Source organism: the organism of the source record quoted next, unplaced genomic scaffold (assembly GCF_019419815.1).
Source record: "Pyrus x bretschneideri cultivar Hongxiangsu unplaced genomic scaffold, Pyrus_bretschneideri_v1 Contig12, whole genome shotgun sequence".
Taxonomy (NCBI): Eukaryota; Viridiplantae; Streptophyta; class Magnoliopsida; order Rosales; family Rosaceae; genus Pyrus; species Pyrus x bretschneideri.
The window spans coordinates 4,796,382-4,811,686 of record NW_025999413.1 but is presented as its reverse complement, the minus strand read 5'-3'; the positions used below and the strand labels follow the sequence as shown (position 1 = coordinate 4,811,686).

Genomic DNA, 15,305 nt, shown 5'->3' with positions numbered 1-15,305 from the left:
GCTGGTGTAATTAATTTGTTACTGATTAGTAGGTCTAGTTGCTTCTTCTATTAGGTCTACCTTGTAAAAATATTTGGTTTGCACAAAAAATATAGTAGGAAAGTGATTTCCGCACTCAGTTTCTAACCTTGCAAACACGAGCGTGAAAAATCATTGCCCAAAAAGTAAGCTTCCTCTCTCTCACACGCATACTTGCAAACACAAAAACATGGTTAAAGAGTAAAGAGAATAACAGCTGCTGACGAGCATTCATTGATTCACACTAGAAGTGGAACTACCAAATAAAAACAGCAAAACATAGATTTATTTATGTAACTACTTTATTCGAAGCTAGAGAAGCAGCAGTCTCTCAAGATTCTAGCTCTCTCAAACTGAATAGACAGAAGAAGAAACACACACATACAACTAGTCGACGGATACAGAATCATGACCTAGCGCGCTCATTCAAATCAAAGCTCATTGCCAAACGAATTCAGGGAGTTGGAGCACCTGTAGGGCTCCCGCCACCATTCCCGGGGGTTGGAGCGTATGTGTCATCACCGCCTGGAACATAGTCGTCACTACTAGGGCTTCCCCCACTTCCACCAGTGCTGCCGGTGATAGGGGGTGGAGCATAAGGTGAAACATTATACAGTGGTGGTAGCATCACACGCCCAATGCCGGGAATGACAAAACTTCTGTCATGGTCATGAAACCACTGAGGTTGTTTCTTGTCATCTTTGTTGGAGGTTGTCCGGACATTTCGCCCGGAAACTGCTCCCCCTACTAGGGCAAGAAGGATAACGGAAATGGAGATGAGAGTGGGCACCGAAGAGCGGGTTTTGTAAGCCATTATCGGAGCAATGCTGCAGAAACCGAGGAGAGAGAAATGAGAGAGAAGGGTAGGTCTTGCTGCAGTTAGCTTGGTGATTTGGAATCTAGAAAGAAGGGCTCTTCTTATAGCTGAGGATTTTTAGCAAGTTGGGTGAACTGTTGGCGGTGAGTTAATTGCCAGAGTTTCTAGGCGAAGCCATGGATGGAGAGGAGGTATACAAATGTATACGTGCATGGAGAGAGAAGTGATGAGTAGGATTTTTCTTAGGTCGATAATTTTGATGCACTTAAAGGACTGTGGGGTCTTGCAAAAATTCCAGAAAACAACATTTAGATACCCTTCCTTATTATATTTAACAGGTGCGCTCAGTACTTCAGAGAAATTTTTAGGGCATATGTCTACTTAACAGAAATCGAAGAATAAAATAACTTTAAAATAGAGGAAGAGAGGAACAGAAATCAAATAAATTATTTAAATCCTGAACTTTAGATATTTGATTGCGGATTTGATGAGGAAACCCACACTTTTTCAATTTCTTGTTTTATTAACAAGGGAAAAAAACTAAGGAGTAAAATAATTCTCGAACTAATATTCTAATAAACTTGAAAATTTAAAATGATTATAATTCTTAAGAATGTGATCCGCTTAAAAGTTAATGAATAGTGATTGCAAAGACCTCGGGGGTCTTTTCTTGGTTACCAGACCAGCAACTCCTGCGGCCATTAATCATGTGTAGATCCGTCTCTTTCCTCTGTGAATGTGAATCAAAGAGCCTGCAATTTAAGGTTTCATCTTTATTTTTGCAGAACTACCCTTTTTTTCTTCTTTCTGGTTTGTTCCTTTTCTTTTCTTCACTGGCAAGGTATTTAGTGGGGTCATTTTCCACTTTGCAATTTCCCGTCTACTCCCTTATTATTGTTGTATCAGTTATTTGCCATAGAAAAATTTTTATAACTATCACCTGTATGTTAGGTATTGCTGCAAAAACACGCCACTTAATTGGAAAATTGAGTAATCTGTCACCTCAATTTTGATGTTGTAATTGCCACTTATGACCAGCTTCGTCTATTTTTTCATCTGTAAGGTTGCATGTGCATCTCAAACTTGACATGGATTGATATTTCAGACTTCAAAATACCTTTTAAAGCGTTGCTTGTAAATCATGGGACGCAGAAGTAGATGGAGTTAGACTATAGGTGATATATTTGAACATCATTTTGATTGAATTGGCATATTGCTTCCATTATTTTGTAGGTGACAAAAGCTGCAACAATGCCTAAGGTTTCGAGTGACATTAAATTAAAAGTTCACAGAAAGGAAAGAGGTGGTGTTTTTACCAGTTGCCCTCGACCACTTATCTTTAGCAAGGTGTTTATTTCACAATTTAAATGCACATTATCTGAAAATGGTTGCCTGATTACCTAAAACAATAGTATGGCTTTATTCAAGATGTGCATCTTGATCCAGGGAGCAGTGGGTTTGGACAGTTCAACAGCTGAATCTTACAATGCATCAACTGTTGCGTACATGATGCTGCGGGATCCTTTACACCGTCGGATATGATCATTTAATTAGAAACATTTATACGTAGACGTTCGGCTGAGTAATGTATTGCATACATTTACAGAAGACACGTAGAACATTAAAATCTAGGCTGCATCTACATCTGATCTGAACTAAAGAACGTACAGAACACTTGGAAACACAGAGACAGTTATATTTGCCTTAGTTGCCTGATAAGAACAGTTTCCTTGCTTTTTGTGCCTGCTACAACAAATGCTGAGGAAATGGAAACCCAGAAAGATTTATCATTCTTTTGGATTTTAATGAGGCAAAAAAATCCCATAATACAACAAAGCTAGCCGGTTTCGTTTATATTTGAATCACAATTTCTAAGGCCTTTCCTCGGAAAATCTAGGAAGTTGAACAAGGGAGTTCACGCGCGTCACGCCTTCCAAACCCGACCAGTTCTGATCTTCAGCTGCCACTGTTTCTTCATTCCCTTCAATCTCAACCGGTAGTCGACCATAAGTATCACTTTCATCAGATGATCTGACAGTGAAATTCCTCTGCAAAGATGGCTCGGACTTCTGGCCATCATCCGATTCAGCTGCATTGCCAGAGTGATTGCTTTGAATGGTTGCAGATGAAAAACCTTGTTCCTCGTAATCAGATTCTGAATCCATTTTCCCATCCAAAAACAAGCAAACAACTGCACAGTCATCCATCTTCGAAGTTGGGTATTTGAGTTTCCATTCACGAGCAGCTGAGTCCACCACAGTCCTTGCAGCCGATGCCCGGCTTGGGGCTGAGGATACTATCTCAACAACCTCTTCATTGCTTAAGACATCCCAGACCTGTAATGTTACAAGTTAAACGTCTTTGAGAGAAGTTATATTAAGAAAGACATAACAAGGTTAACAATTACGTGCAAAGCAGGACACGAATAAGCAGAGCAGTACTCATTGACATGCAGCAATCATTTAAATGTCAATTATGTTATCTCCAGCTTGCCTAGGTTCCCTGAGCTAGCAGGGAATCAGGACAGCTACAAGCAATGCAGTCCTCATAGGTTGGAAACACTTCACATATATCGACACCTTCTCGTGTACAGTAAAGTAGCAAGAACATGCTAGACGTGAGCACTCTTTTCTCACTCACGTTTTAAGAATCAAGATGCCTAAGACTTTCTTACTGGATTTTTACATCTCATGTTATCTATCGACAATTCCCTGATCATGCTTAAAATGCTACATGTTTGTAATTCTATCACTTCACGGTTGGTTCCTGGAAGCCATTTCAAGCACAAATGGATATTCCTCGTTGTATGATTCCTATGTGATTTTCTAGTTTTCTTTGCAGCTTATAAGGAGGTCCATAGGCCATTACTAAAGCCAGTATTTTCACATTGAAATAATCTACAAACATCGAACCAAAAAGAACAAAAGTAGTGAAAGAAACTGTAGAGAATATAGGAGGATATAATATAAGACGAAATTTTTACCCCATCAGAAGCGAGAACAATGAACTGATCTCTGTCAGTAAGTATCCGGTGTGAGAACTCAGGTATTGAGATCACTCCATACTCCTTTAAACAGAAATCACCGAAGGCTCGAGCCATTGCTAAGCCTGGGGCATCATCAAAAGGCAACCATACTCGAGACACTTCGGGCTCATCTTGCAAAGCAAACACCCTACCCTTGCATCGTTTGATCCTTTCAGCTTCCCCTACGAAATTTTACATAACACCAACAAAGTTAGGTTCAAAACAAGCAGGCAGACAAAACATAGATGAGGAGAAATATATATGGTTCATACTTGGAAGATCGGGCTTTAAATCAACAGTCAACTGGATTGCCACCATTGAATCACTACTGTCCTTTGATCCCAGGATTGCTCGAGAATCCCCAATATAACCCATGAAAAGATTTGACCCCTGCAAAGTGAAGCAATCAAGAACAAAGCAAACGAAATGGGAAAACTTAAGAGTGCAGAAGCTGTTTGCTGCCGTACCTGTTTGACTAGAGTGACAGCAGTGCTACCACTGCAGAAGCAATCCAAATTCGGATGCGACCTCAGCTCCTTGTCCATGGATTTATATGACTTCAGGAAGGCGTCTCTCCATGATAAATTCAATTTTTCTTCAGCCGAACCATCCTTCTCAGTATCTCCACCATCTGACTTCTTCACGCTCCCTTTGAAACATGTTTTACTGGACCCTTTTAACCTCGATTGATATGAATACAAGAAGGATAGCAGCTTCACAGGCAATGCATCCCTTACTTTACGTGCAACAAGATGGCCATGCGGACCATGGCCATCAAAAACACCACAAAAGATCGCATCATCGGACATGAAATCCTTCAAAAGATTACAAAATCAAGAGTTCAGAAATTACCTACCAACATGTTCAATTAGTATTTCGATTGCAGAGTAGAAACACTTACTTCCCACACAACCATGGCATCCTGGTTTATGCCTTTGCGGCCCTGCTGTGTGAATATGCAAGAAGTCTGACTCTTTCCGTTGGTAAAAATGCGGTTGGGTAAGGTGTGTAAGTTCTGAAGAGTATAGGAATGGTCAGAGAATGTCTTCTTCGTTCTCTTTTGGCCACAAAATCCAATCCCCAGGCCTGTCTGCGCAACTCTCTCTCCATTGCTCCTGCTACTAAGAGTACTCCGACTACTAGTCGAAACACAACCCCCCATTTCCTCAGCTCAACAAACAAAACATCTAACTTAACAAGGGATAAGTCCTACTTTTGCCAACCAGATCTCACACGAAATTCTGGAATTCACCACAAATGGTCAACCGAGCAAATGACTATCCAAGTACCAAAGATTCCCACACATCCAAACCACCAGCCACTTTACAAGCCCATGTAGAAAAATGAGGTCACTTTATCTTGGTGAAATGAAATCCGTGGATGTATCACGAATCAATGATAAAACCAGCTGAGGCGAACGAGAAGACATTAGTTAATTACTTGTCTAATCTCTGGCAACACAGAATGCAAAAATGGCAGCATGTAAAGAACTAACCAAATCAAACAAGATGTATTAAAAAAACACAATTCCATGTGAAACAAGGAATAGAATATACTTAGAAAGGCTGTCCTCTCCTGATCCTATTGCACTTCGTGAGGAATCACACTGATAATAACCAAGTGGTAGGATTTTGAGCAAATTGATTCATATAAAATAGATGGCAAAGACCAGTAGATTATAATATAAATTAGATTAGAATATCGCTTGATAAAAACAGAGGTTAACGGAGACAGAAAAACGGAGAAATGGCACCACAAGAACACGAAATTTTCCCAGTATTCGGCCAACTATGAGATTCAGACCCCAAAATAAAAACGCACCACGTAAAATCGGATAGATGGAAACCAAGAAATGCACCATACAACACAAAAATACCCTGTATTCAGCCAGCTATGCGATTCGGACTCATCAAAATTCAATAATATAAGTAAAATAAACATATGTCGCCTAAAAGATTCTTAACAAAACAGAACTGCACAGAGATGCAAAAAACCAGAAGAACAATGAGACTATCGAAAATCTTACCTCAATTATATGTGCCCACAAACATATGAAGAAACAATCAAGCTTATCTGACTTGAATTGGATACTTATTAAGCAAACCAGAACGAGATATTCTTGACAACTTGGAATTTTTTAGTATATTTTAAATTTTCCTCCACTTTCACAGCAACCAAACAAAGCTGTTTCGGATGGAGGGAGGGAGGGAGAGAGAGAGAGAGAGAGAGGTAAAGGGAACAATGAAATTGGTACGAACTGTTGTTTTCCCAATAGAGAGAAATCCGAGAGAGAGAAAGCAAATTTCAAAAAAGCAGGAAAAAGACGAGGAGGAATGATCTTTTGCCAAGTAACATCATCAAGCAAACAAGCAAACAAACAAACAAAAGCATACACAGGGTTAATCCTTGTTTGGTTCCTGAGAAAATATCAAGGAAAGTCCTAAAACTTTTGAGCAGAAGAGATCACTCAAATATTACATGATTATTAAAAAGGGGCAAACAGGGCAGTAAAACCGAAATCACAAACAACCATCAAAATCCAATGTTATGTTTAGTTTTCTATGAGAATGCAGTGGGAGTTTCAGTCTTTTACAAAATCAAGCAGCAAAAATATGAAATTTAAGATGTTTAACTCTCTCTCTACCTCTCTCTCCCCCTGAATTTTTACCCAGCAGAAATCAAAACTCAAAAGAGATATTAAAGTAAATGGATTGGAGTGCAGAGAGAGAGAGAAGTTGTACATGCAGATCTTTGATTGCTCTGTGATTATTACCCCATATCACTCAAGTTTCAATTCAAACAAACAAAAAAAAGCACAAATAAAGAACAACGTTATTGGTCAGAGACAAATGGAAAGCAACTTGTTTAGTGATGAAACAAACAAACCATCCAAAATTAGAAGTAAAATTGGAGTGTGTGAGAAAATTTAAGGAAAGGGTGGTAAGTTTTTTACCTTATTGTTGAATTTTGCCTGCCAAGATTGGAGCTTTGGGATCAGAGTGAAGAAAACCAGAGCAGAGCAGAACAGAAGGAAATAAAGCGAGAGAGAGAGAGTTGATTACTAATATGGTGGGAGACTGGAGGGAGCCCAAGGGAAGGCGGTGCATTAATTGCAAAAGCAGGGCAGAACAGAAAGGGGAAAGAGAGAGAGAGAGAAGGAAGTTTACTGTGGAGTAGCCGTGCACTCCCGACTGAAACGATGATTGAAATCAATCTCATGATGCAACTTCCACTGTTCATTACACTTTCCTCATAGCGCGTCCAATCATCTTTATCCCCATTTTCTTTTCAGTTCTTTCCTTTTTCTTTTTATTCTTCCCACCTAAGACCAACTTCAATGATAGATTAAAAATCAAATTACTTTTCAAAATTTCCCTCTAAATCCACTCCAACCCAAAGAGAAAATTTGGGCTAAATGCTAAACCAAGGCCAAATTCCCCCCAAAATTTAGCCCGGAAATCGGAGTGGACTCTATCCAATATTTATCAGAATTTAAATTTTTTTAGATCAAAATGTTTGTAAAATTAATTTTCGATAGTCTACATATTTATTTAAAAAAAATTAATTTAACAAAAAAAATAGCCTAAATTCATTCTTTAATAATCTTAGGCTAAAATTTTAGACTATAACGGTTGGAGCAAAAAAGTTGTTTATGTGCTAAAAGATAAATTTTCCGGACTAAAATATTTGGCTTTTAACCCAACCATTGAAGATTGTCTAAAAGGCTAAAAAATTGAAATATGAAAATCTCTTTTTATGATGCACAATTTGTTACTTCAAAAGGAAAAATGAAATTCCAATTTTTATGCTTGTTATAAGTCTTCAACAAAAAAAATGCTTGTAAGTTGTAAGAAATCAAAATAAGTTAAAATTTTAACTAAAATGTAAATGATGAAAACTACAATGTTATAATGTATCATTGAACCCTGATTTATATATAACTTATTTTTCTTAACTTAGTATCCCTTCAATTATATTTTGATTGAAAGTTATAGTCAAAATATTAAAATTTTGTAATCATCATAATCATGATTAGAATACGTTCAAACCTAGAGGAAAAAAAATCCCGATTAAAGGAAAAAGAGAAATCTCCCGTACCTTTGATACTTTGGCTTTGAGTCGATAACAACCCTAACCTTTTAAGTTTTTTGGGGCAATTGGTTCGAATGCGCCATTGTGGTGTGCTTTATTTAGCTACAGTGTCTATTTCGTGGTTGACCCTAGTGGCAGCTCTTAATCACAACAAGTGGTGTTCTTTGTCTGTGGTTTTTGTTTTGGTTAGCCCATTTTTGCCTTCTTTGTAAGAATTCTAGAAACTCTGCATGAGTTTATTGTGTTTTGTAGTCTCGCTACGTGCAAGTTATTTTAAGGGTGTTTTTCTTATTTGTTGTGTTATGTCAATTTGTAGAATAAATTTGTATTAGCAGTAAGTATATTTTGGTGATTAAATCAAATGTTTTATCTTTTGTTAGTTAACTTTGTGCTCTTATTTGTCTCAAATGTTATGTTATATTGTATTGTTTTCAAAACTTGGACCTGGTTATTGGTTAATCGTTCTCATCCAGTTCATAAGCATGTTTACTAACGGTAAAAAACATGAAAAATATCACAAAAATACATTTATTTTTAGATGTTATTTTTATGGGAGGATGATTCTTTTGTCTCTCGCTTCTCTTCTTCTCATCCCTTCTTTTTAATTTAAACGGTTAGAAAGAAAAAAAAAATCTAATGACTTAAAATTGTGCTTCATATTTAATGATCCTTATTTTATTGCTTCTAATGCTTTTGGTCAAATCCAATTGAATCCACAAACTACGATCAAAATTTTCCATCAGATTGAATCCGAGTCAACCTCTGAGCTTCTGAGCAAATCACACAGACTGTTAGATTTTGATTCAACGGTTATAAACAAAGAGCATCTCTAAAAATTATAATAATTATAGTCATTAGATTAAAATCCAACGACCTGTGTGATTTGTTCAGAAAGCTCAGGAGAGGATTCAAATCCCATCAAATGTACCATGAGTAGCGTGTGGAAGAGGAGGAGAGAAAGTGGTGATGTGAATGAAAAAGGATTCTCGATGTATCCTTTTCTTGGAAATCTTGGGAATTTCATGATCGTGTTTGTTCATCATACATCGTGTAGTCAATTTTTGTTAAGTACTATTTATATTTAATTTTAAATTTTAAATGATTTCTGACTGAACTGATGTACGATGAATGGACACAATCACGGGATTCTCAAAATCCTCAGGAAAATGATCCGACAAGGATCCTTTTCCGATGTGAATAATGGTGGAGAAGATGAAAGATTTTCGAACAAAAACCATATAGAAAAAAAAAATTAACTAAAATAGTCTATGAATTGGCATAATTCATTATTTTGATCCCTAATAATGAATTTTGATAGAAGTGATCTGAAGTTTATCTATCGTAAATTATGGGTCATTCCATAAAAAAAAACCTGTCAATATCCTCGTTAAGTGGATAAGTTGGTTTGGTAAAAATATGCTTAAAAAGATGGATCCAGTGATTGTTCACATAACAATTTAACAAGAATATTAATAGATTTTTTATGGAATGATCAAAATGATTTACAGTAAACAAACTCAAACATCATTTCTACCGATTTTTATTGTTCGAGATCAAAATAAAACATTACATCAATATTTCAACTAAAAACTTTTAAAAAATAGAACTCATTAAATATGGATACAACTCTAAGTTATTAAATTTCTTTTTGAATGGTAAAAAAAAAAAATACAAAGGGAGAGATATAAGAAGAAGAGAATCCAGTCCATTATTACGGAGTGAAGACTGAAAGAGTGTGAACCTGGAACTGGTGTTACTGTTCGAAGTTGAAAAGACAGAAAGGCACCCACCAAACTGACACAAACTCGGGACACGTGCCGTGGCCGAATGTCCCACCCTCAAAGTAACGACGACGTAAACAAAATTTGCCAGTTTGCCCAACTTTCCTCCCTCCCTCTCTCCTCACTCTGTCCTTCGGTTCTCCCCATCAACTACAAACCCTACACACACACTCTCCTCCCCGTCCGTGCTAGCTTTCTTGTCCGCCTCATTTTCCTTTTTCCCTTCCTCTTTCGCTTCCTATATATTTTATTTTGGACAGAGATCCCCGGATCTTTCCTACCAGATTCTAAGATTAAAGATTTGGACTTTTGAAATTTGATACAACAGTTATAATTATTATCACTTTTAGAAGGGTCCATTGATTATAACCGTTGGATCAAATTTCAAGAATCCAGATCTCCGTCCTTTTATTTATATCAAAATAAAAGGACAGAGATCTGGTTGAGATCTCTGTCCTTTTATTTTGATATAAATATCAAGTTTAAAGTGTTGTGATTTAAATGCTGAGCCTAATGGCGTATGTTGTAACTAGTTGTATGATGAAGTTGAATCTGACTCTAGACGCATAGACACATTCTACTTGTTCCATTATGAATCGATCACAAGTATGATGATTTAAATGAAGAGAGGGAAGGGAAAAAGAAAAGGAGATGGGGATAAGCTAACAACTAAGCTACGGTTGGCAATGACAATTTTGGCAAAAATGAAAGCAACCCTACTTAAAACTTTTAAAAGCGTGGGGATTTAAGATTTCCTTCTAAGAACACAAATCATGGCATAAGATTAGGCTTTAACCAAACTTGTCTGTTACTTAAACTCCTTATGCAGCTGTCTCAATATGATGTTGAAGAGAAGATGAGCATAATTTTTTTTTGAAAATGATGGTACATATAACATAAAGCATCATTGATCATTGTCGTAAATAGTGAGTTTTGGATGAACATGAATTAGAGAAATTCGGTTGTCACTTGAAAAAGTTCATCTGCATTGGCTCTAGAAAAAGCTTGTTCACTTGTAAAAATTCTTTGGAGTTGTCACATATGAAAAAATAAAAATAAAAATCCTAAAACATGAATCTACCCTCTTTGTTTATTTATCTCTCATCACGTGTTTTTTTGTCTCATAAGAAGAAGAAAACATAGAAACATAAGATAAATATACTTCTGTGACATGCAAGTTCACTACGTCGCATAAGACAACTCTTTCCCGCTATGATGATTGCTCTTGCATTTCTTCCATAAGACCCAATGGACCTCTGTGTATAGTTGCCCTACCTAAGACCATCTTCAACCGAATAGTTCAGAGGGCCAGAGGGCCGAAAATAGCCTGAAAACCGTCTCCAACTGAGGGCCAGGCCAAAAGGCTAATGGAATCTGAGAGGGTCCCACGGAATCTGAAAGGGCTGGCTGCATGACTGGCAAGAAAAATCATTATTCATGTCGGTTATAACCAACAAGAATCCTTAAGCTAAAATTCAAATGCAACAGCTAGCTGACGTCAGCTTGCGATTGCATTTGAATTTTTTTTTTTTTTAATAGGTTTTTTGGGCCTTTTTTTTTTCTTTTTAATTCTTTTTAATTCTAATTTTTTTTCCTATAAATACGTAAACCATTCATTCACCATTCCTTTAAATTTAATTTGTAGTTTTTAAATTTAATTCGTCGTTTTTAAATTTAAGTTGTTGTTGAATTTGAATTTAAGTTGTTGTAGTTTTTAAATTTAAATAATAAATTATGTTTGGCCCTTTGGGTCTCGGTTGGATACGGTTTTTTATAATAAGGGTAAAACGAGCCCTATGGCCCTCGATTGGAGACGGAGGCAAATATAATCTTGTACTGTTCATTAAAATATTAATATATTAGAGGGCCAGAGGGCTAAAACGAGCCCTCTAGCCAACTCTCGGTTGGAGACGGCCTAAGAACTTCTTGTTCTCCTTGTGCTTTGTTCACATGTTATCCATTTGAGATAGTACTGCAACCCTACAATTCAGTTTCAAACTTAAACCCTAATCTATAACCACAAATCTTGTAGTTGTATACATCTAGCCTGCAAGTTGCAAGGTGAGGTTTGTGAGCCTGACCCAATTAAATTGTGTTCCCCTTCGTTGTGAATAGCAAGGCTGGAACAGTACTAAACCAGATCATGTGGAACTGGAAATGATAACGAAGGGCAGGCAACCCAGCTCAAAAGGAATAGGCCTTTTACATTCCTTTATAATTTCTTTACAAAAATAATTGCAAATGGATATCAAATATTGAGTGGTATTAAAATTACAGATGCATACAAAATCATATATATAATCATATTTCATTTTACCAAAACAATACACAATTTCGTCTAAAAAATAACACATAATTTTGTGAGATGGTCACTGTTGACGTATGTATACATATTTTAGAAAAATATACCTCCACGTATTTTAGAAAATAATATCATTCAAGATATATTTTTTTTACTTTGAAAGTATGAGAAGAGCACGTTACATTCACATGGGCCTCTTTTTCTTCTGAAAATGAAGATCATGTCTGCAAATCCAAAATTAGCTTTTTCATTTCTGATAATTTATAACCCGAAGCATTGACCAACCAACATGCGTTTGCATTTATTTTTATAAGATTAAAAAGTATAAAAAAAAAAACGGACTTACAAAATAATGACCTATTTTGCAGAATATATGATTCGATATGGACCTACAAAATAATGCATCAAATGCCGACATTGGCTCAAACATGTAGAATAAAAAATTAAGTAAGGGAAAGATAATATTGGTCAAGTATGACACTAAAATAATGCAGATGAAAATTTAGGGACAGACTACAAACTTATATCTATTGCAGCAAAATCCGAAATTTTAAATAAGAAATCCTAATTTTGAGATTTTTTTTTTTTTTTAAATCTTTCATTTTGTGTGATGTTTAGGTAGATCCCTTTGAAGCTTCTCAATTTAGTCGAGTGATAAGTAAGATGTCTTAATTTTGACTCTTCTTGTTTAGACTATAAATAAAAATAAGGCTGCTATGAAATCAATCTATTTATATTTACAAAAGTCATGCGACAACGCCCCATCGACTTTAAGGCCCAATTTAGGATAATCCCCTAAGGCTTGGGCGACCGTTTTTCACTATTCCACAACTGTTTAAGGGCTCGAACTCTACCCATCCAAAGCGCATCTACCATGTGGACGACCAATCCTGATAATCTCGCATCTCCTTAAACAATGAGGGACGCATCACCAGACATGTTGGTGTCATGCGCAACAATTGTGCAACGATCGTAACAAGGCCAACAACGAGTCACTAGACATGCATTAAAGAGACACGCTGGTCCCAGATTCCTAGCAGAAGGCCACCAGACACGCTAGCCCCAGATTCCCAAATGAAGGCCAGCAACCAAGAATTGCAATTATTGTCAGCATCAAATGATTGATCTACACTTGCACCAACTCAGCTATATGATCGAGGTTGCTCTTCCCCAGCGGCTTATAAATAGGACCAAAGGCCTTCAAACCAAGCATCTTCGTCATTTCTTAATCTTTATGATTACAAACCTTAAGTGGTTCTTCAATCAATCTAACTGCTTTTCAACACAAACTAATTGCTCTTCAGCAACTCTCTCAGGTCCTCAGCTACAACCCTAAGCTTTCTTCAAAGCAAACACTGCCTAGAATCATTGGGATCTAAAACATTTATAGCATTGCAACCTCATGGTATGATTCGGTTAATGAACATTCCAACCAAAACTAATCACCTCTTTGAGACAAAGCTTTCCCTTCATTCCACCCTCATGGTAAAAGAATTCCTCTAGCATTATTCTACCTTAATTACATGGCCTGGATATTGTTAGAGTTTACTGCTTTTCTTACATTTTACAATTTATTTACTTTTTAAGTCATGTAGACTGGTTCATCAGCCCAATTCTCTTTTGTAAACGGTTCTAATCTCGATTCCATCATGAAATGATTACATTTAGTTTTTTGTCTACACTTTTATCTCATTTTCAGTTTTAACATAGGCAAACACTTATTTTCGAATTGGATTTTAAGTCCACTCGAGGCATAAAAAAGAACTTAACCGAACTAGCATCTCATTTGGCACGCAATCATTTGGTTAAAAAGTCTGATTTTACACAAAACTTTCACAAACATTCAAACACAAACACTATATGTTGGCAGCCTCCAACAGTGGCACGCATATTCTCTCTTCCTCTGGAGCCATCTCACTGCATTGAGACCGAAAGTAACACTCAAGACAAATACGTTTTAAACCCAGTCAAATTTTGTCTGAGTTTTAACACCATCACTTCTTAATGACGAGTTTCATACCAATGTAGGTTATATCAACATATCCAAAATTTATTCATTTTTTTTAATAAATAAAACTAGAATACTTTTTCCATAATTTGGATATGTGGACAAACGGTTATGGATACGCTCTAACTTTTTATGTTCCTTTAGCTTTTTGATATATTTGTTTATTTGAAAAATCCAAGCACTAAACCAAAATTGAAATTGAATTCTTACTTTCTTGTTCCTGTTTATTCATAGTCTATCAAAATTCCGAAGAACCAATATATATCCTTTCCACAAACTTTTTAAAGTCATGGCTTTACTGCTGCTTTCTATCTTTACACCAAATTTTCTTAAAGTGTAGGCCCTCAATTATCTCAACTTTGTTGTGTTCTACCTGTCTATTGAATTGTAGTCCACATATAATTAATTCTTTAATTCAAAATGATTATTTGATCATGATTACTGATCATGATTCATAACCATATGGAATGATCATGCAAAGTGTCATAATTCTCATCTAGTGTTCTAATTAGTAATTACCATTGTTCAATACATTCATAACATGGCCCTCGGATTCCTTTTCAATTTTATTTTGTATTTTAGCTTATTTTTTTCCACGAAAGGCTTCCCAATTATTATTGGCAGTGATGCTCAAATGCATTTTATATGTAAAAGGCTTGTAGTTCACTTTGTATTAGGCTGTTAACTCAGCAACAATAAACCATAATGCACCATATCGTACTTATTATAAATATATTATTATCGTTTTGAGAGAGTAAATTTGAAACATTTTTTGTTAAGTGAATATTGTGTGCCGCTGGATCAAACTAATCATTGCAAGTCAAAAAAGTTAAGGACAATTTCATTTTTAGATGTGTGGGTGCAAGGTAAAATGATGAAAAGGGAACACAAATGTTAACCTTGGCTTCTTTATGAAGCAAGAAGTTTGTACCCAATTACCTTTTTGCATCCAAATTATACTATAAATAATATAAAGATAGGGACTGGGTGGGGTTCATACGTACAAAGTAAGAATAAAATCTCAACTAAAACCGAGGTTGAGCAACATGGTCTTGGTAAATAAAGTTCAAAAGTAAAATTTGGCAAGCACTAAAGACTGAAATGAAGAATTTGGGGGACAAAACAAGAGATATAATTACCTTTTTGTTAGGCTTTAGAAACAGAATGCATTATGCAGACTCCACTTGTGTAAAGGCAATGAAAGTGGCTATTGAAATTTCTTCGGCAGAATGCATTTTGTAGACTCCACTTAGGAGTCTGGG

At 36.1% G+C, this 15,305-nt stretch overlaps 2 protein-coding genes across 4 annotated transcripts; both read right to left on the bottom strand.

The window, feature by feature from the left end:
- Positions 1–472: 472 nt before the first annotated feature.
- LOC103947883 (putative cell wall protein) lies at positions 473–832 on the bottom strand. Its single transcript, XM_009358846.2, has one exon. It carries the CDS (start codon positions 830–832, stop codon positions 473–475), a length of 360 nt encoding a protein of 119 aa, XP_009357121.1.
- A 1,678-nt stretch (positions 833–2,510) lies between these two features.
- On the bottom strand, positions 2,511–7,127 carry LOC103947835 (probable protein phosphatase 2C 52). Of its 3 annotated transcripts, XM_048578093.1 has the most exons (7): positions 6,814–7,127; positions 5,417–5,466; positions 4,762–5,268; positions 4,328–4,675; positions 4,133–4,250; positions 3,819–4,042; positions 2,511–3,171 (listed from the first exon to the last, which is right to left on the bottom strand). In XM_048578093.1, exons 3-7 carry the CDS (start codon positions 5,020–5,022, stop codon positions 2,707–2,709), a joined length of 1,416 nt encoding a protein of 471 aa, XP_048434050.1. In that variant the 5' UTR covers positions 5,023–5,268; positions 5,417–5,466; positions 6,814–7,127; the 3' UTR covers positions 2,511–2,706. The 3 variants fall into 3 exon arrangements, with proteins under 3 accessions (XP_048434050.1, XP_009357075.1, XP_048434049.1); XM_009358800.3 differs by lacking the exon at positions 5,417–5,466; XM_048578092.1 differs by lacking the exons at positions 5,417–5,466; positions 6,814–7,127 and adding an exon at positions 5,887–6,080.
- Between the last annotated feature and the right edge of the window lie 8,178 nt (positions 7,128–15,305).

Bases quoted from the DNA above. Each gene is read 5' to 3' on its own strand.
- LOC103947835 (XM_048578093.1), bottom strand. From the start codon at position 5,022: ATGGGGGGTTGTGTTTCGACTAGTAGTCGGAGTACTCTTAGTAGCAGG. The intron at 4,676-4,761 runs GTAAGTGTTTCT...AATCTTTTGAAG, and splicing joins ATGCCATGGTTGTGTGGGAA to GATTTCATGTCCGATGATGC. The intron at 3,172-3,818 runs GTAAAAATTTCG...GTAACATTACAG, and splicing joins TTGTTCTCGCTTCTGATGGG to GTCTGGGATGTCTTAAGCAA.
- LOC103947883 (XM_009358846.2), bottom strand. From the start codon at position 832: ATGGCTTACAAAACCCGCTCTTCGGTGCCCACTCTCATCTCCATTTCC.